The sequence below is a fragment of the Neopsephotus bourkii genome, unplaced genomic scaffold (genome assembly GCF_033783945.1).
Source record: "Neopsephotus bourkii isolate Nb327-2 ecotype Australia unplaced genomic scaffold, CSIRO-AGI_Nbou_v1 NB_547, whole genome shotgun sequence".
NCBI classification, from domain to species: Eukaryota; Metazoa; Chordata; class Aves; order Psittaciformes; family Psittacidae; genus Neopsephotus; species Neopsephotus bourkii.
In genome coordinates, this window is record NW_026901048.1 from 864,460 (window position 1) to 885,140 (window position 20,681).

The following is a 20,681-nucleotide window of genomic DNA, read 5'->3' on the forward strand; positions in this document are numbered from 1 at the left end:
CTTTTCCACTTTTGTCCAGTTCTGTCAGCTACTCTAATAAGAATTTCCTTCTCTACTAACTTTGTCTTCTCAGATCATTGCTGTTGCAGGAGTGATATATTAGTAAAGCAGTTAATTCCTACAATAGGAATGGAGTTAGCCTTTAATGACATGTATGGTAGGAAATGTGATCATTTTATATGTCAACTGTAACATAAATGAAACAGCCTGAGGACAGGAGTGCTTGTAGTATTGTAGCAGCTTGCTGGTATGATAATAGCAAAGAATAGTCAATAAAGATAGGTGCTGCTGCTCCTTAGTGTGATTAAAATTGTGGTGGTTGCTGTGGTTATGAAGCACCACAAGTGGAAAAGGAAGCATGAATCTATTAGATTAATAATCTGTAGACTGGTTATTAAAGTTGCCTTTGAGCAAATAAAATAACATCAAGCAAGAATATCAAAGAATGTTGCTTTAATTTCATTTGGTTTTTTTTTCAAATACAGCTGATCCTACTGCTCTGGGATTCATCATTTCTCCATGGTCTCTCCTGTTGCTCCCATCTGGCAGTGTATCATTTACAGATGAAAATGTCTCCCAACAAGACCTGCGAGCATTTACAGCACCAGAGGTTCTGCAGAACCAATCTCTATCATCTTTGTCAGATGTTGAAAAGGTAGAGTACCTCTTCCTTGGCAGACAGGAGTTGCCTGTTGATGTTGATTCCTTCACAAGGTAGCTTTAAACTGTCCTTTTTGGCTTCCTGTGTTTCTTGATTTGTATGTGTAATTCTAGATTTCTTTTGTGAGAGGAACAGGGATCCTCTTGCTCTTTCTATAGAAGTGGGATAGTGGTTATAATTATATGCACTTAAGAAGAAGTGTCTGTGTATAGGTCTGTGTCACATGTGTGCTGCTGACAGCCATAGTTGGGCAACAGCTGCACAGGATAACTGACCATCAGTTAATAAGCAATACTTTGCCTTTTTTTTTCTAAAAAAAATTACAGCAACACCATTTATTTCTTTTTTTTTATATTTTTCACAAAATGAGAGATAAGCAAGGCAATTTCTCAAGCACAATCCAGGGCTTAAAAAAATGGGTGTTCCTACACTGTTCTTGGAAGGAAAGGTTTGTTTTAATTAACCTAAGTATTCCTCAGTTGTGTGCAGAATAGTTCCTTTCCACCTTCCTTTTTTAACTCTTCCCCAGGGTTAGATGTTGAGGCAGGTAAGGTTTGTATGTGTGATCTTCTCCAGGTCATTGATATGCCCAGTCAAAATCACTGGCTTCTCAAATGTTTTCCTACCAATAATTTGTTGCAAACGGTAATGCTTTCCCCAGAAAAACATTCCCTTGGCCTTGTCAAAGATATTTTATGTGTGGGAGTAAGAAGGAAACTGAGCCCTATTTCCATCTCTTTGGCTTCTCTGGATCGATAATCCTTAGGGAAGGAAGCTAGCTGCAACCACTGTTGTAATCTGGTAACAATTATGACATTTGGCAGTTGGGAAGAAGAGCAACATACTCTTATTCCAGAGGAAACTGGGATTGGCATTGATTGCTGTTGTGTGCACAAGGACTATTGAAACATGGGGGAGGCTTGTGTTGAATTTCTTGTGTTTGCAGCTTTTTGCTTCTAAACCTTGTATATAGACAATTTTCTTTAGGACTGTATCACCAAATACCTACCAAAAATCACTGTTCCCTCACTTACTTGCAAGCCTTTCAGACATCCTTTTTGCCCTGCAATGTAGACAAAGTTAATGATAGAATAAAATATGTATATAATTTTATCTATGCCAAAACTATAAGCAATTAGCAACCTTGGTTGAAAATTTTAATAGAGAAATAAAAATAACATTGACATCAATGCAAATTCTGGATCAGTTGTGTAGGATGCAGCTGCCAAACTCTGTAGTCATACTGTTGGAATTGTTTATTCTCTTTCAAGAGACAACACTGTTGAAGACAGTAATGTTACCTCTAGTGCCAACTCTGAAGTTAATATACAAAACAGGCCTTTAAAATGCCAGAAAACAGTTTTGAACTGACATTGTTGTGACCTTCGTTAGAGCTGATTGCATTCTTTGTTCTGTGCCAGCACTAATTCATTATGTTACTTTACTCTTTTTGAAATAAACAGAGAACTGTTACTATTAAGAGCCATGCTCTGATATTTCTTAATCTTTAGGCAGGAAATACTCAGAGGGGCCACAATGGCCTGTAAACTCCAGCACAGAGCATATCAATAGGCGGTGACCAAATACTGGCATTCTGCATATAGGCAGCGCTGATTGGTGCTCACTGATTGTGGCTGTTTGACTTTATTCCTTGATAACAGTATAACCTTGCTTGCTGGGAGCTGATGACAACATTGAGACTCCAGACTGCAGCAACTTTGTCGCTGTTTTCTTTGGGAAACAATTGGACATGGAAATAGACAAGCTTTGGCTTTACATAAGCAAATTACTCATACAGTCATGTATAAACTAAATAAAACCCTTTAGCTTATGGTATTCAGCTTTAGCATTAGGCTGAAGCTTCAGGCTTTGGGCTTGAGGTGAATTAACCTGTATTATGTTTGAACTTCACTTGATTTTCTGTGTGTTTTGCATGCACTGGTGGAGGAAATTAACTGTTCTGATAGCCTGGGATGATACAAATACATTTGAAGAAAACTTGCTACTACCATTCTTGTTCTTGGTTTAAAGCCTTGTGGAAAATCACACAGCTGTTCTTCCAGTGTGGTAGTCATGTCTGGGTGCAGGGAAGATAATCTCAAAATAGGAGCTGAGAATTACTCATCCTGCATTTGCTCATATGAGACCCTTCAGTTGTATTCTTATGAATGTACCATTAAGAATTGAACTCTTTTCATGATGGCCGTGCTATATACCAGTACATGTAAAAATAATCTCTAATAATGCATCAGGAAAAAGACCAGAGCATCTGTAACACTGGTCTATAGTCCCCTGGTTGGGAACTACGCTGTGTAATACATCTGTGCAAAATGCCTCAAACATATCAGTCCTTTTGGGTTTATTTGCTTACTTGCTTGTATGGAAGTAGGCAGCTACCTGAAACATAGCTTTGTATGAAAACTTTTGTCATATTAGGGCTTGCTTAGTTAAAGTTAGTAGGGCTTGTAAGCAGCTTATGTATGCATCGGGGTTTTTTGACTGTTTCCCTTTACATTTGTATTAAACTGTGTGTTGGATGGTACACTGGTTGTCTTGATATGTTGGCTTCTTCTTTATTGTATTTTGCTTCACACATGCTGACTGTGGTAATTTTTAACTTTTTCATATCACGACTTGCTGTAGTTCACTGAGCTCATTTACTGGAAATTTTCACTGTTTTCTTTTTTGATTTTTATTCTGAAATCAGACCATGTCTGAAAGCTGCTGAAGGCAGAAAAACATCTTGTTTCTTAACGCTTTGTAACACAGTGACAGGGTTGCCATTTTGTCTTTTGAAGTTATGGCTTTACTTGCTAACACAAAGTAACAGTGTATTCAAGTAATAGAAAAAGTTATGGTCAATGAATACCCTTTTGATTCCTAGACACACTGTCAATTTGAATATAAAATAGTCCGTGGTAGCTTCAAGCTTATTGGAAATAGAGTAAACAAACCATACACAAAATTAGGACAAGAGGAAACAGGCTCAGGCTGTGCTAGGGGAGATTTAGATTGGATCTTAGGAAAAATTTCTTAACCGAGTGGGTGGTCAGGCATTGGAACAGGCTGCCCAGGTTAGTGATGGAATCACCATCTCTGGAAGCATTATTAAGCTGTGTAGATGAGGCCTTCAGTGACATTGATTAGTGGTGGGTTTGGCAGTCCTGGGGTAAAGGTTGGACTTTATGATCTTAAAGGTCTTTTCCAATCTCATTCATTCTGTGATGCATTTTGGAAATTAATTTGATGTTTGGTATTCTGTGGAAAATATTAAAAGTATCAAAATAGAGAAATAAGCTAGAATTTTTGAAGAGATGCTTTTATTTTGAAAGCTGTTTACAGGTAGCATGTTTCAGTTTAGAGGTCTGGTTTGCAGGGTTGTATGGTAATATTTTTGTTGAGGATGATGCTCTTGATTGTTGAAAACATCTTCCATTATGTTGAAATTTAGAATCATAGAATGACAGAATATCCTGAGTTGAAAGGGGCCCATGAGGATTATAGAGTCCCACTCCAAATTCCACAGAGAAATCAAAAAACTAAATACATTCAAGAGTGTTGTCCAAATGCTTCTTGAATACTGACAAACTTAGGACCATGACCAGTTCTTTGATTAGAATTAATAATTTTGATAACAGACTTTTTAATTGCCTTTTTTTGCATTTCTGGAGGACAGGAGGAGTTGGGGGGGCTTTTGGGAGGGGTAGGGGGGTGTTGTTTGTTGTTTTTCATTGTTATGTTGGATTTTTTTCACAGCCAGATATGGAACTATCTTCTCAGTATTTGAAAGATAATATTTCTGGTTGAATGGGGCGATGGTATTAACTGAGAACCCTTGAGTTACAGTGTCTGTTCTTTGTATGGAACAGAGAGACCCTACTTTGGCCAGTGCTTTCTTTCTGGGAGAGAAGGTTGAAGTATGGGTGAGCCCTTGTTAGGTATACAGTGCTGGCTGCATATTTGTGTCTAGCATACAGCTGTGTTTTAGTGTTAGTCGACGGGACTGTATGTTTGAGTAACCGTGTGTCAGCAGTATCTGGTATATCACTGCCTTATACTGACAGGAACCTTTCTGTCCTACGCTTACTCATATGCTGTGCTAGATAGAGACCATCCAGCAAGATTTAAGTGGCAGAAGTTTAGGACTGGGGTGCTTTTCAAAGTATGCTGAATTCCAGTTTTATATGAATAAAGCACATTGAATTTACTAGTGCAACTTTAATACATGTTGCTTCTAAGTGTATTTAGTAATCATTTCCCTACTCTTTTACAAAGCTGTGCTGCTCTTCCAAATACATAAAAGAAACTTTTTTCCTGTTTTACAGCAGAAATATGAAAATACACCATACTTGTGTTTTGCGGTTAATTCCTGGCGTGGTGGAGTGATGGTATAATGTCTTTCAAACGGAGTGGTCTAAAGTGGAAAATATTTATGTACCATCCTTTTTCTGAGTCTTTGAGAATATATTTTGTTGTCTTGGGTAGGCTAAGAGACTTCTCAGTACAAAGATGAATTATCTTGTAGGACCTTAAGCTATTCATAGATGTATGATTTTTAACAACTCTGTGTATTACAGTATGAGAAGAAGAAAATTATTTTTCTGATTTTGTAAGTTCTGTTGAGGCCATCCATTACATTTGTGTGCTCAATTTACACTTAATTTTTTTAAATCTCTATATGAAGTACCTGAGTCTGGACAGATCTTGTCAATATATATTTCTAGGACTTAAGTTAGATGTTTTGCTTTTAGTTAGCAAAGAGGCTGACTTAGGCAAATTGCTTTTAATTTATTGCTGCCCCTGTAATTGCTGTTCATCATCTGCCAATTATATAATAAGCTTGTTGCTTTAAGTTGCACAAATTTAAGCAGTACAAATATTACTAATAACTTGGTAGAAAGAATCATCACTACTGTATGTTACTTACACTGTACAGAAAAACTGTTTTTTTTCTGCACTTGCTTACCTGTTTGGTTTTCACAGTCACCTACAGGGGCAGTATGTCCTTTGCGCTCAATTCTGCAGTATTTAAAGGTTTTATTCCCTGTTCTCATGGGCTAATTATGTTAAAGATATATTAATGTCATTAATGCTGATATTAATCATTAATTATACATGTAATGATTAATGTGTCTGAAAGTGTCAATAATAGCTTACGGTTACTGCTTTATATGTTGATGCTTTTATGTTCATTCCTTTTTTTCCTTTGATCCCAGTTTTAGGGATCTCTTGACAGCAGAAGCCTGCTGTTTTATTCCTTCTAAGGTCTGCCTTGCGTTTAGATTAAAATTTAAGGACCCTTGGACAAAGCAATAGAGTGTGTACCCCACACCAGGCTGATAAAAGGGATTACATGTGCTTGTGGCTTCAAAGTGAGATGAAAGCTTAAAACTGAACAGAGAAGACAGAGGCATTGGTTAGATGCAGTACATTTATTTCATAGCTGTAGGCGAAGGAGAAAAAAAAAACTGGAAGACAAGTGAGCTTAAATACCAGGACTAAATGTAGACTAAATGATGCTGTTAGTTGTTCTGTTTTAAAGCCCTGCTTTGCATTTCCAGTCCTGTTCAATGAGCTGATGTCTTGTGCCTCATGACAGGTCCATATTTATTCTCTCGGTATGGCACTTTTCTGGGGAGCTGACCATGAAGTTCCTCAAAGTCAGGTAAGTTTAGCTTTCATTTTGTTTAATATTGCAACTTCAGACTTGATAGTTTGACTGAATATGCATTTGAGTTAACATGCAGGTGTCATAATGAGACACTGTAGAGGAAGGTTTCTTTCCTGTACTTGGGACTTTTTTTTCTGTGGAGTGTGTGAGGGTGGTGGTATCTTGCAGAAGGAAGGCGCTGATACTACCTTTCTGGTAGTTTCCATGAAGACATATCTGGGCTAGTTTATCCTGTAGTGTCACAGGGTAAAAGACAACAGTTGAAGCTGCTGACAAAGGAAAAAAAATATTTGTTTTGGTTTAGGCTTATAGAAAAACAAATATTTAAATAACACTGTTACTTTACTAATAATAAAGCAACTTGTTCTCTATGCTGCTGTTTCTGTGAGTCTGGACTTGGCACATACAGATACTTACGTTACACAATGGCCAAGACAGGGTATGAATTGTTTGGAAGAGGGAGTAGACTCTTGCTATTGACTTGTCAGTCAATGCTATCTATCTATAGCAATGTTAGCTAACACAGTTGCAGACTACTTAGAGCTGAGTGTTATTGCTCAATGGGGTTATTTCACACACCCAGCAGAAATCCTAGGCTGTCTTTACGAAACTGACCGAAGATAATGTGATTCATCATCTTCCTGGGTGCTCTTTCCCTGCCCCCAAATAAACATTCAGAAGTCAATATGCAGAAGAGTGAACATAAGATGAAATGCATCCAAAAAAGTGTGACTTTCAGTTGCGGCATTTGGCAGAGCATTGTGCAACTCAAGGGGCTGTTTCTGTTTCATATTTGAGTTTAGTCCCACTAGTTGGTGTTATATGTAAGGGTAAGGAAGAAACTTTTGAAAGGCTCTTTGGCAATGTAAGTGTTCAGTTCCTAGTGCTAGTTGGGTTCTCAGTTATACTGATTGGGAAGTAGCTGCCCAAATGCAAAAGTCAGAACAACTCGCTTCAGTGAAGCGATGACTGTTTTAAGGGTACTTATTTGCAATGCCTACAGTGCCTGTCCCAAGAGCCCTAATATTTTCTTAGACAGCTATGCCCTTTCTTTGCTCTCCCATTTTGTAGGAAAAGAGCACTATTCAGCAGTAGTGAGTGATTGAAGGTAGGTAAAGGTAGGTGTTGAACAGAAAGTTGGTATGAATTTTAGTCACCCTTTTCTTTGTTTCTTCCTTTTGTGTCAGGTTGTAGCAACAATTTCAGAGTAATGCAGTGGGAAGGAGTACTCTACCTTTTGATATAACAATATTTTTTCCAAAGACAGTGAGGTGAGGTATGCCTGGAAAGAAAAGGGGAGTAGAAGTCTAGAATTTACCTTTGGGATGTCTCATGCGCTGCCTCTGTCCAGTGGCATTAGTGGGTGCAAAAGGACAGTCTGCGTATGGCGTTACTTTTAACTGTTGAATTGCACATTCAGATTTTCTTGTCTTTAAGGTGTGTTTTTTTCTGTATTTGTCTGCCTGTGTTGACTAATGAGCTGCTTCTCTGCTGGGAGTGTGGTTGAATACAAGAGTGATTTTTACAGCTAGTTAGAAGTGTTAGAGAGATGGGAAAACCCTGTGTTAATTGAACAAGGGTCATCCAGAACCCTCTTCTTTATTTACTTTTTTTTTTAATGGTACAGCTTAAGAGTACTAATACAGGGAATATTGGCAGATTATAATGGTTTGAAGTGCTCTGTGATGCAAAAAGCACAACACTTGTACTTTGTGGGTAACCACCACTTTCGGAGAGTTGCGGATCAGAAAGTTCAAGTCCCAAGTGCCTGCGGCATCTGGGAACAAGTGTTATTGCTCATTATTGCATACCCTGAGGAGTGATATTCCACATACAGTGTGCTGAATTAGCTGAATGGGTAGAGGAGAATTAATTCTAGATGGTTCTTAACTGTATGGGTGTTGTCGTGCAACTGTGAAGCTTTACTTCCTAAACTAGTGGCTTTGCTGGTTTATTCCTTATTTTTTTGGTTGGTACTGTTTGATGATGTTACTGCACTTTGGAAATGCTAACACAGCTGCTGCAAAATATTGGTGAGGTGAGTAACTGTAGAAAATGAGTAGAGACAGTTACAAAATTGCAAAAAGTTCAAAAACAGCAGAGAAAATTTCCTCTGAACCTTTCTGCCAGTCATTGAGTCCTTAAGAAAGGGAAGCATTAGTGACCTGAACTTACAGATGAGGCATCTGGTTTTAGCCAGTTTGTTGTAGAGTAGGAATCTAATCTACATGATAAGTGCCTATCCTGATCTACAACTGCTATTTTTTCACCACCTAGATGGTGACTTTCAAACTGGTATTTAGATAACATAGGCAGTAAGTCTCATAGTTATTTTACTGTGCTGAATATCTTTTGTCTCTGTGTATACCACAAATCACTTGATAAAACTGGTTCTCCTATCTCTCCTGTGTTTGTTTGTCACTAGCCTATCAAACTTGGAGATCATCTCAACAGCATACTCCTCGGCATGTGTGAAGATGTCATTTATGCCCGTGTGTCTGTACGGACTGTTCTGGATGCTTGCAGCGCCCACATAAGGAACAGTAACTGTGCCCCTTCTTTTTCATACGTGAAACAGTTGGTCAGACTGGTTCTGGGAAGCCTGTCTGGGGTAAGTCTCTATCAGCATTTGAAGAATAATAGAGATGAGCAGGAAGAGAGCAAAGCTGCTAATTCAGAGTCACTCTGCAGTCATTCTTCCTCTTGTTTTATGATGTTGCAATTTTGATAAGTGTGAGTGTTAAAAGGAGAGAATTCCTTTTCTCCCCCTGTAACAGTTTGTGCACTTGACAGTTCCTCCTGGAATATATGTTCATGACTGCTGTTTCTGAGGAAGGTAATTTTGTGAACTGTTTGTCTTCATTGAAATAAAGTAGGGAAAAATGGGAGAACAAAAACCACGATGAACTCTGGGGCAAGCCTTAGAATTGTTGCTACTTGAAATGCTTCAGAAATGATTGCTGTGAATTTTATTTTTTCAAGCTATGCTTGACTTTTGGAGAGTTGTTTATTAACCGGAAGAGGTACATTTTAGGCAGCGTGCCAGTTGTCTTGCACTTCTGCTAAGCTTTTGGATATGATAATTGTGGAGGATGTTATTGTCTAATGATGACAAATGCATTAAACTGTTTTCAGAAGTAAAAGGAACTACATCAACTCATGTTGCAAAGTTGCTATTCCTGACAGGCAACCTCTCCCTTCACCTAAACCATTACAACATAACTTCAGAATAGTTAAGTAATTTCAAGGCTCTGAGTAGAAAGGAAGGCCATCAGCTGTTGATACTGTTAGACTGTTCTGTGACCAATACTTGCTTTCCTTCTGTTCTGTTTATAATTAGAAGAAATGATGAGCTGTTTATTACTGCTGGAATGATATTCCATGGTGGTCCTGAATTTTATCTGGCTTTATATCATTTAAACTCCTTTTTTTTTTTATCTCATAGGGGATATGCCAACATAAAAATTGGTGTCTAGAGAGACAGCAGTGTAATTGCAAGAAAAATGTTTGACTTGCTAATGCTTCCTTGTAAAACGAAAAAAATATATTGTTATGATCTAATTGTTAGTTAGTTGTTCATAAATCTGGTTTGCAAACACTTGCATGAGGTGAGAGGTCCCTGAATTTGTCTAATATTTGGCAGCAGCTGATTATGACAGGCCTCCAGAAATAATGCTGAGCCTGAGCTCCACAAAGCATTGTCTAGTCTGTGAGGTTATGTCTGTCAGTCCAGTGCTCCTCTCTGTAATATCTGAAGTCCTGTGCAGTTGCCAAGAAAAGCAAGTCTGTCATTCAATGAAATAAAGGCCTACAGGGCCTTAATCAGTGAAGCTATTAAAATAAGTTCCAAACCTTAAATCGGGCCACAATCTATAGAAAAGGCCACAATAGAGAGTGAGGCATCAGTCTCCAAGTTCCTAAAGGATATTGCTTAGCAAATATTTTGCTTTTCCTCATCTTGTTCTTGTCAGCAAGCTTTTAGAGGGAGTGTGATGTTAGTGTGACAGAGTAATCTAGACCGACCTGCCAAAGACAGCAATAGTGGTCCCAAATGTATGTACTGAATCCAGCAACTGCATTCCTCCCTCCTATACAATGTTGATAATGAAGGAGCAGGACTACTGGCAGTTATCCAGTGCTGAAGTTTTGCTAACCTTATAGGTTTCCTCTACCAGTAGCCTTTTAAACCTAATCCATAACATGTTGCTGCATTGGCTTTACAAGAAGACAAGAACAAATCAGCCAAATAGAACCAAGAGTTGACAGAATAACGACGACATAGGTGTGCTGCTGTGTTTTCATACACCTTAGCTAGCCATCCCTGCTGTTTTTAATGTTTAGTGCTCTGTATGTGTGCTGGAATTCTTAAGTTAATAAGAAAAGCGTATAAAATTGAGGTTTTAGAACCAGAGTACAGCTTGCTACTCTAAGATCAGCATGCCTCCAGTCTTGTGTGGCCTTATCAAAGACTAGAGGGGTCTTAGCTCTGTAACTGATCTATTGGTACTCCGTAAAGCACAGCTGAGAGGCCCTGTTTGAATGTTTTCACTTTCCATGTTAATACGCTTTGAAAAGGTCAGTATAGCACAAGGCGGATTCCATCTGCTTAATGTTAATTGAGTTGCGTTGTAACTGTAATGGATAAAAGACTGCCTGATTTCTCCTTCCCACCTCCCAGCTAAGCCACTGTCCAAGTTAAGCCAATTCCCAACATATCAAAAGATCTCACTAAAGATTCTTTGTTGTATCAAATAATCTCTTCCTTGAATGATTGTACATGTGGAAATTTATTTTTTTTTAAGGGAACTAATGATTAAGAAAATAAAAAGTTAAACGTCTGGGAATAGTTAAGCCTCACACACAAAAGGAATGTGCCTGAGGGGCTAAAGAATAGGCTACTGACAAATGCATGAAGATTTTACATGTGTAATAAATTGTGTGAGGTATCAGCCTAAAACTACCAAGTACAAGAGAGTTCTTCCTGTTACACAGAAAGCTCATCTTACCAATCCCAAGCTCCAGTCATGTTGCAACTATGGAACATGGTTTTTTGAGTGTTGCTGTAGGGGTGGGATGTATTGAAGTTACACACTTAATTTACACATAGTAGAAAAAGGTAGGCCAAATATGTAGTAAAAACAATGCATGGATTATTTAAATGTAGATAATTCTAGGGGGTCTTCTCACTGATGAATGTGGTTTTTATGAAAAAATTTGAAATTCCACTCACCTTAACTGTTTGGCACTGACTTATATTGTGCGTTTACATAATGGACACTTATTGTTGAGATCTCTCAATATTTGTGTAACCGTTTTTTTTATGTTGCAGGTGGACCAGCTTTCTTGTAATGGAGATAGAAAATTGCAGCCAGACAGGAGCCAGGCTATTCGAGAGAGACTGAGAGGAAAAGGACTTCCCACAGGTAAGTACTTTACTGCAGTAAGGGTTATGGCAACAAATACAGCTCTATGGAAGACCAAGCTTGGGTTCATTTTTGCAGCCAAAGAAACTGAATATAGGAGGACATGCTGACATTCACAGAACTATGATGGTTGAGTGTCTAGCTGACTGTTGGTGATGGTGACATGAAATAATTGTTTCAAGAAAAAACATGTCTTTTTCCAGTTCAGTCCTGGTGGTAGGAATAGGTTTTAAAGGCTCTTGGCCAAAAGTTCTGTTTCTGGGGAAAGGGAATCTTTAGCAGAAGCTAGGTGAACTAGAGGAACAGGAAGCAGCTTTTCTTAGTTCCCTCTTTCTTTTGGACTCTGCTTTCTGTGTATAGAGGAGCACACAGCCTCTTTCCCTACTTCCCAAGCAGACCTCGACCCTTTCTCTGCGTGCAAAACTTTTTATCTACCACCTCTTTTTTTCCATCACAGTTCTGCTGTATTTTGACAGTGAGGTGGATATGGAGACCAGGTAGGGTTGTATGGTTACTTCAGGGAAGTAAGGAAAGGGGGAACTGGAGTGAGGTGGGGAAAAGGAGGTGCAGGGAGGAGGTAGACTGTGGCTGTTACCACTGTGGAGGAAAAAGGATAGTGATGTAGGCTGACAGCTGATGCATGACTTCATTAGATGTCCTTATTTAAGGTCAGTGGGAGCATCAGCTTTGTGCTAGGCTTCTTGGACAAGAGGATGCCTTCTTCCAAAGACTGGTCTCATATTTCTCTGGAAGAATTAAGGAGCTGGGAAAGAGCATTTTATAAAGCATCAGCTGGGACCACTTTAAGTAGTTATAATGAAGACAGTGAGCTGTGATAATGAGGTGAGGCCATTATTGCCTAAAAATGTTCATCTGTAAATGGAGTATGTTGATGGCAGAATACATCACCCACAAATACTCAGCACCATAACTGTTAACATCACAGGGTTTTCATCTGCCCCACATTAACTGTCTTTCTATTTACCACCACTAAACTTGGAACAAAATTGTATTGTTTATGTGCTAAAGTTACTCCTCTGTTTCTCAGTTTTGTGTCAAGCAACAGTGCAGTGAATTGCAGAAACCAAAATTATCTATGGAATTCTTAGTGGCAATATAAACTGCAAATTAGGCACAAGTCTGGCAAGGCATTGGTGGTTTTCCTTTATTGAATCTTTTGAGATGTGTCCTAGATTAGGCTACTTTTTGATGTAAAAACCTTATGTCAGTTGTTGTCAGCCCTTCCGGTACAATACTATGTATTTAGGAACAACTTCTGGTACAAGCTGTCTCTTCGTTTTCTGGCACCACTGCACTGTTCTGACTGCTATCTCAAGAGGCTTTGTTTTCTTACTGGCTTTTTTTCTTCTTTTTTCAGAATATTTCTGTACCAGTAGGAAGATCTGTAGGAATACAGGGTTTTGGACTGAATTAATCTAGTTGACTCTGTTTGTGAAGCATGTAATACCTTTCTTTTCTCAACCTCCTAAGCTTTCTTAAAATGAATACTTTCCCTGGTTCCCACCAATTTTATAAGGGCTGTACTAGAACCATATTGTTCTGATTGTTAAATTTTTAGTTTATTCTTTAACTCTATTCCCAATTTTCAGTGCTGTCAGGTTCACAGTTTTTTTTACATGCCTTTGTTCTTTTGCCTGTTCCTTGCCGGTTTGTTCGGTTTTTTTTTCCCCCCATAACTTTATTTGAGCACATTACCACCTGGCTACATTTCCTTACCCTCTTTCTATCATCTGTTCTGTTTTTTTTATTCCATGATTATAATAAACTGCATGTTTTGGTAATAGTCAGAATATTTGCTGAGTTTTGGAGACTTAAGGTTGTCTTTAAACTCTGGTCTCATTGCATTAGCGATCTTGATTATTCTTTTCATTGGTGTTTCTAGTTTTGTTTTCACTAGTACAACTGAACTGTCTTTTGCTGGTTTGCATTTCATTTTCTTAGAAAATCCTTAAGTTCTTTTTTTAAGTGCTCGTGTGGTTTCAGAAGTCTTGTTTGTTCATGTATTTTCCTAGCCCACAACTTTAAGCTTTTAGCAGATAATTCTCCCCACCAAAGTAATGTTTGCCCCCAAAGTCTTAAGTATATCTTAACAAAAAAACTTTTGTTTTAGGTTCTACTAAATTTTGGAGATGAATGTAGTAGCTCCAGCCAGTATTTCCATGGTTTTCTGGCTCAGTGTAGGGTGAATAACATCCCTGTAATGTCTGAAACTTTATCTGAGGACTATGTCATTGACTTAAAGGGTATAGACTAGATGATCTAATTGCTGCTTTTCTACTGTATCCTCTAATTTGAAAAAAAAAAATGTATTGGCTACAATATTCTTTCCTCTTATTCTTGGTTTTTTTTAAATTGTTTAGTATGTATGACTTTGCTTCTGAGATGGTGTTGCTGTTTATTTTGATTTCCATAAAGTTCAGTTAGGATGCAGTTTCTGAATATCTGAAGGGTTGTGGAGTTCGATGCTTGTCTTGCTGGTGGTGTGCTTTTTTGCCTTCTGCTCTGCCTAGGATTTGCAAAGTGACAAGTAGAGCAGGTTCCCTGCAGTGTGTGCACTTGTGAAATCACTGGGTTAGAAAACAACAACCAGTGTTAAGGGTTCTCTGAGATTAAGGAGTCCACTTGACACAGCTGCTGTCGACCACTAAATTCAGCACGAGGTTTTAAGCGACCTCAGGCAAAATCACTTTTCTGAACAGTTTCTCTTTTTAGGGAAAGTTGTCTGAAGAGATCTAATTAAATATAATATTTACTTAAATAATCTTTGTGAAATAAGTGAACTTGATAACCCCCAGACTATAAAGTTCTGAATAGTCCTCATCCTCTAACTGCTGAATAGTCCTCATCCTCTAACTGCTGTTTCTCTTAAGTTGATTGAAATTGCATCCATGCAGAGTGTTGCAGATAACGTCTGGCACCACAGGTAATGTTTGCCCATCACTGTTCCGGTGCAAACATTGTTTTTCTCTGCATCACTCCAAGTCTGATCTTGAAGGGACAAATTATTAATGAGATGCTCTCGAATACTTGATTTTTTCCTATTTTTTTGTCAAGATGAATTGTCGAGAAGCAAAAATATTTTTCAGTTACTGTGTGGTTTTTATGCTACTTTGGTGTTATGCTTCTTCCCCCTATCCCTAGAAGTAGGAAATATTTTCTATGTTTTCTGTTATTTGAGTCTTTATTTTCAGAAAATAAGATAAATTGCAGTCATTTTTTTTATTTTGTTTTTTAATGTTCTGCCTGTCCTGCTTTCACTTAACCTGTCCCAGTTTCTCTGTATTATCTGTGGAACTCTTGTTATTATTCTCCTTTTCCCCAGAGGGTTTACAACCCCCTTAGCTTCCCCAAAACCTTTGCCAATTCTACTTCTGTTATTAATCCCATTTCCTGGTATGTCTTAATGGCACCATCTTCTCTATATTTTGATCTTAGATCCTTACCTTGATCTGCACTTCACTGAGACCTCAGGGAATATGGAGTATCTGTAAAATGCCAAAACAAAGCAAAACAATCTCCCCCCCCACTCCGAACCAAACAGGCTCTAGCTGTTTTCAGTTCCGCTAGTGTGCTTATGTATGTTGAGTTATATATCTGAAAGTTAGTGAGCGTCTGATATTAAGGAGACACAGCTCGCATTTGATTCGGGGCAATTTCATACTTGGTTATTTCTTTTTCTGTAATGGTATGCTGATTTGCTTTTGCAAATTTTGTCAGTAGCAGCACATACCAGTTGCACTGGGGACTCAGCTTTTGGATTTCTGGAAAAGTGAGCTGTGGAATGCAGTACTACTTTTACCAATTATAATATCATTGATTGAGGGGCCACAAGCAAGAGACCAAATGAAGGTTTAAGAAAAATGTGAAATTTAAAAGTTTAAAAAAAAACCCACAAAACAATAAATACCCAAACTTAAGGAAAGAATAGAGTCCTTTTTTCCTCTGCTGACGCTGTACTATTCTGCTGCTGTGTGGAGGTCAAATACACACCTTTTATTCCAACTGCAAAATGGCAAGCACTTCGAAAGGTAGGAAGCTGCCAGGCAGGGTTATGATTCTGAGCCAGCTATCTTTCTAGTAAGTCAAATGTTATGTCAGTCAATTTTTAGATAAATGTTTGGGTTTAACTTCCTCTAAGAAAACATTTAGGGCTTAGTTTAGCACAAGGACAGGGGAGTAAGGGCACACATAAGGGACGTAATTTATCAGTCATTTTACCAGCATATTTAAGGAACTAAATATAGTGAGTAGAAGTTTTCCCTGGAGAGGACAGAAGACTTGTTTGAGGTTATGTTCTGTTGAATCATTCTGAAAAACAGAATTTTCAGTGAATAGAATAGCTGTCATATGGAGAAAAAAAACAGCATAAAGGGAAGGCATTTTTTATGAACTTAAGAGTATCAGAACGTTACTATGAGTATCTAAGATAGCTGATAAATCATGGTAAGTTCATGAATATAGAGATGGCTCAGCAAGAGATGTGCTCCTAGTTGCAGAGTAGCCAACTTATACCTTAGATATTTGTAGTCTTTAAAAAATGCTAAGATTTTTGCTTTAAGTCTTTGAAAATCATTAATGTCAAGATCAGTTTTCCATACTGTGGTCAACAAAATTATAATTGCTGGGACTTTATTGTTGTCCAAGGACAAATGTTTTGAAATATTTTCCCACTTCACATGTTTAAACTGGATATTTTGGTCTCCTTACATACCAAGTTTGGATATTCTCAGCTATTCATTTCCATCTTTATGTCTTGAAGATAATTATTAAGTAATAGCTTCATGTTAATATTCTCCCCAATTAAATTTATTTTTTGTCTCTTTCATGACTCACTTTCTGTGGCCATCTTGGTGAATGAGCTTTATGGCAGGGCTGACTGCAGAAGTCACTTAGTCTAAATTAGTAATACAGAATGTTTGCTTGTAGTCAAGTCATACTCAAAACGCATTATTTAGGAACTGACTTAACCATCAGAAATAGAAGTGGTAAAACCTTGGTGAGTCATCTGAACCTGTGTTATTTAAGTTTCATACTCACTTCAGGCAGTAAGAGTCTTTACTTACGGAACTATTTGTGGAAGTTGCTTGATGAAATGATTTTGGTGTGACAAAAGATTAAGTAACTTTCCAACTCCTCCAAACATAAAGCAAGAATTAATTCGCGGTATTACTCTTTGCCACAAACTATGGCACTCATCCTTCAAAAGAATGCACAGTCTATTTGAAGCCCAGCCTGCTTCCCAGCCCTCTAGTAATTGAAGTCCTGCACCTTGTGTGTTTATTTACGAAGTTCCAACTTACGTTGATGGTTTGTGAACATCAAGGACAGCCCTTTGTGGGGATACTCTGTCTTCTGAAGAGATCTAACTAGCGCATGTCTTGGCTTTGCTTTTGTACCATGAGGGTCTCTGATTTTAACTGGACATGAGCAATGTGGTAGACTGTTATGCGCTAACCTTGTATATTACAGTACTGCAGTTGTATCCTGCAAAATTCTGACCTTCATCCCTGCCAAAAAATATATGCCACATGAATAAAGGCTTGAAATGAATTTAAGTGATCTTTAAGGTTCGCCTTAACTGTATGTAGCAGGAAATATTTGGAAATAATTGAACAAAATACTCTGTCAGGTGCAGCAAAAAATTGTATGTGTTGTAAAGTGAATAAAAGCTACTAGGGTAAGTTAAGTTGCTTTTAATTTTAACAAGAAATTCTAGTGTTTTGTTATTATTCCCCATAATACCAATTACTAACTGCTCAGGAAAAACTCTTAAGACTAAAGGGAATGTACCCTTTTACTTTTGATCCAGGGAAATGATTGTGACTTGTGTTTCAGTTCCTGATCTGGGTGAAAATGAAGGTTTTAATCTATAAAGAAATGGTTTACAGTGGTGACCTCCATGTGTGAACAGAAACAGTTTACTCATTTTCTTACTAAATCCAAACACACTGATTTAGCTTATAAAAAAAATAAAATACAGCACAAGCTTAATTCCATTGACTTAAACGTCTCTCATCTGGAAATGTAATTCTTTTTTTCTTTGCCCTGTCTCCTCGGTACTAGAAAAAAAGAATTGAGTAGGTGGATAATAACTTCCAGAGTTCAGCAGAACCAAATGGAAACCAAATGGAGATTTCTTGTCACACACACACGCACACACACACACACACAAAAAAAAGAAATCCTGCTTTTTAATTCTTTCACACTCCAGAAACCATGTGTTTTCTTACAGTAGGTATTCCTGTTTGCATCTACCAGTAGTGGTGGTTGTTGCTGGTAGAGAGCTTTCAAGTGTAGTTGCTACTTCTTTACTGAGTTTCCAGCCTGGTATTATTGGAAGAGGTGGTGCTGAAAACAGGAATGGACACAAAGATCAGTGAGGAAACCAAACCAGAGAGGTCAAATGCTGTCTCTGTGCAGAAAAGCAGCTGTATCACTGAGCTTCTCCTGGGGTATGCACAAACCAAGGAACAGTATACCTGGGTAGCCCTTTGCCTACCTGGTTGAGAAATTTGCCAAAAGAATTGGTCCATAAACCTGAGTAGGAATGAGCAAGGGTGCAGTTGTCTTTTTGCAGAGGTGCTGAGGAAGAGGAGAAATACTGCATTTACGAAGTGCTACTTGGCTAGGTTCACCACCACTGTTCTGACCAAGATATCTGGTTTCTGAAGCTGTTTGGGTTTTTTATAGAGGAGCCATGTCAGTCCAAAGCAGAATGCAAATAGTTCCACAGGATTTATAGCTTGACCATTACTTGGAAGTGCTTTCAACGGTCCTTGTGTCCAGTTCATTTCTTCTTTCACAAAGAAAGCATTGTTTTAGTAATATTTCCGTCTCAAACTTGGATTTTCTCAACAGTTTAGTGAAGTAAAAGAAAGGAGGAGGTGCCAGTCCTAGCAGTCAACCCACAGACCACATCTGGCTTTTCTGTCTTCTCTTTGGCTCTTAGCCTTGCCCAAAGGGATTGCAAGCCAAACTCCTCCATCAACTGCCCACTCATATTTGAGAAACTAAGTGCATTGGCTTGAGATAAGGGTTTTTCTTTCTTTCTGTCTCATGCAGAAAGATGGTGTGGGCGATGTTTTTTAAACTCCTGTATAACAATTTCTTTCTTTATGCCTTCCAGTTTGGCGATGATGGTATGTGCTTTCATGTGAGTGCAGGCGATCTCTCCCAGAACCCCCCCAGCCCCTGTTCCTCCCTCCCCATGTGTGTGCATGTACATATATATATATCCATAAGCTTTATTAAAATGGAGCTGAAAAAAGTATTCTGTTTTGTGCAAGCAAAAGAAGGGGCAACCCCAAAGACTTTAAAGAAACTTGAACTGAGTTTATTCAGTAAAAACAGATACAGCATGTGACGGCACTACATTTGTACCTACATAATATTTGATTAATTGCCTGTATGATCAAGCTGGTACAAAAGTAATTGCAGCAGGCTGAATTTAGGTAGGACAGGAAAACAGCGCTCTTGCTCAGAGGAAAATCAGCTAGATTGTTGCCAGTGTGAGTAGAAGATGGTTCTGTTTGTGAATGACACTGGTGTCAAAGAAAGTGTAGTTGCATTCATAGCTGAAGACATGATAGGAAGAAGGCAGTAGTTCCATGCAGCAAATGTCACATCTGTCAATTGAAGGTGTATGGAAAACTAGATGTTCATTTTAGCACCACAAGGGAATTTCATTGTGAACTCTTGGTGATTAATTGCTATTTTTATTGCATATATTCCTTCACTGTGTATTTTACTTTGGAATCATGCAATTACTATAATTGCATTTGAATTATTTACAGCAATTATAAATAATTACACTAATGTAACATCAAGTAGAGGATAAACACCCAAGGGCGATACGTGAAATCAAGAACCCAGATACATGTTTATGAAGAAAAGTTTAGTTCAGCAGAGAAGTAACAGGGGAAGGGGAAAGCATGCCTTTTGAAGTTACTTTCTTACTGTAGTATCTTAATTGCTAATGGCTTATTCTGTGACCATCACTGACAAGTAGGGAAGGATTCTCTTTCCTGTTATACTCTCTTGGGTAACTGAAGGATGGAGTAACTTTGTCTGGTCTCAGGTTAGACACTCAACGTCTTTAGTGGAGCCAAGATATTTCAGATAGCTTTCCAGAGTTTCCATTACAAATACAAGCAATTATATTTTCAAATGACAGTCACAACATGAGTCTTTCCATCCATATTAATTTAAAGATACGGAAGTTCCATTATCCAGTCAGGTTCCTTTTGATCATTGGTTGGATCTTTATTCTTCATACATAACTCTTTTACTGGTAGTTCTTCCCTTCATTTTCCCACACATTTTATCATAAAAGCTGGGGGGAAAAAAGTTGATGGGTAAACTATGTATTGGTTTAATGGATTTGGACTTGTGTATGCCATTCAACTGAAAATACATGTGTTAAGGAAGGGCATATCATTCCAGTCTCCTTTATTATGGAGGTGTACCCTCACGTGAAAGCTAGATATAAGAGCCTTGTGCTGAAAGAGACTTACTGCCATCATTTAAGATCATTGATCTAAGTAATGCTGAGGCAGTATATTGAGGAACTTTGAGAGGGGAGAACAAAACAAAAAATCTTAACAGTTGATTTTGTGACTTACAAAGTTTATAATAGTATTTTAAAAAAGTAAGGAGGGATTACTTAAGTTATTAAAAACTGTAAGTAACAGACTTAAGTTATTAAAAATAAAAGAATTGGCCTGTACTGATTGCTGTCTGCCTAATCCCATTTTTTCACTGGTATCTGCTATTGAGTTGCTTCTGAGAAGTCTTGCCCTTGATCATTGACCTCTGCTCCCTGGTGCCAAGAGCAGCATGCATTCTTGGCTGGTATGAAGTATGGATTTGAAAGTTGTGTATTGCTGCTTTGTTTCAGTTTGTCTTC

At 38.0% G+C, this 20,681-nt stretch overlaps 1 protein-coding gene across 1 annotated transcript in view; it reads left to right on the forward strand.

Annotated features, from left to right (window-relative positions):
- PTPN13 (protein tyrosine phosphatase non-receptor type 13) overlaps window positions 1-20,681 on the forward strand; it is a 120,597-nt gene that overhangs the window by 35,538 nt on the left and 64,378 nt on the right. Inside the window, exons 3-6 of the mRNA XM_061350944.1 lie at window positions 486-655; window positions 6,261-6,326; window positions 8,758-8,943; window positions 11,662-11,755. Of these exons, the coding sequence (XP_061206928.1) occupies window positions 486-655; window positions 6,261-6,326; window positions 8,758-8,943; window positions 11,662-11,755 (516 nt within the window). The remainder of the gene's footprint in view (window positions 1-485; window positions 656-6,260; window positions 6,327-8,757; window positions 8,944-11,661; window positions 11,756-20,681) is intronic.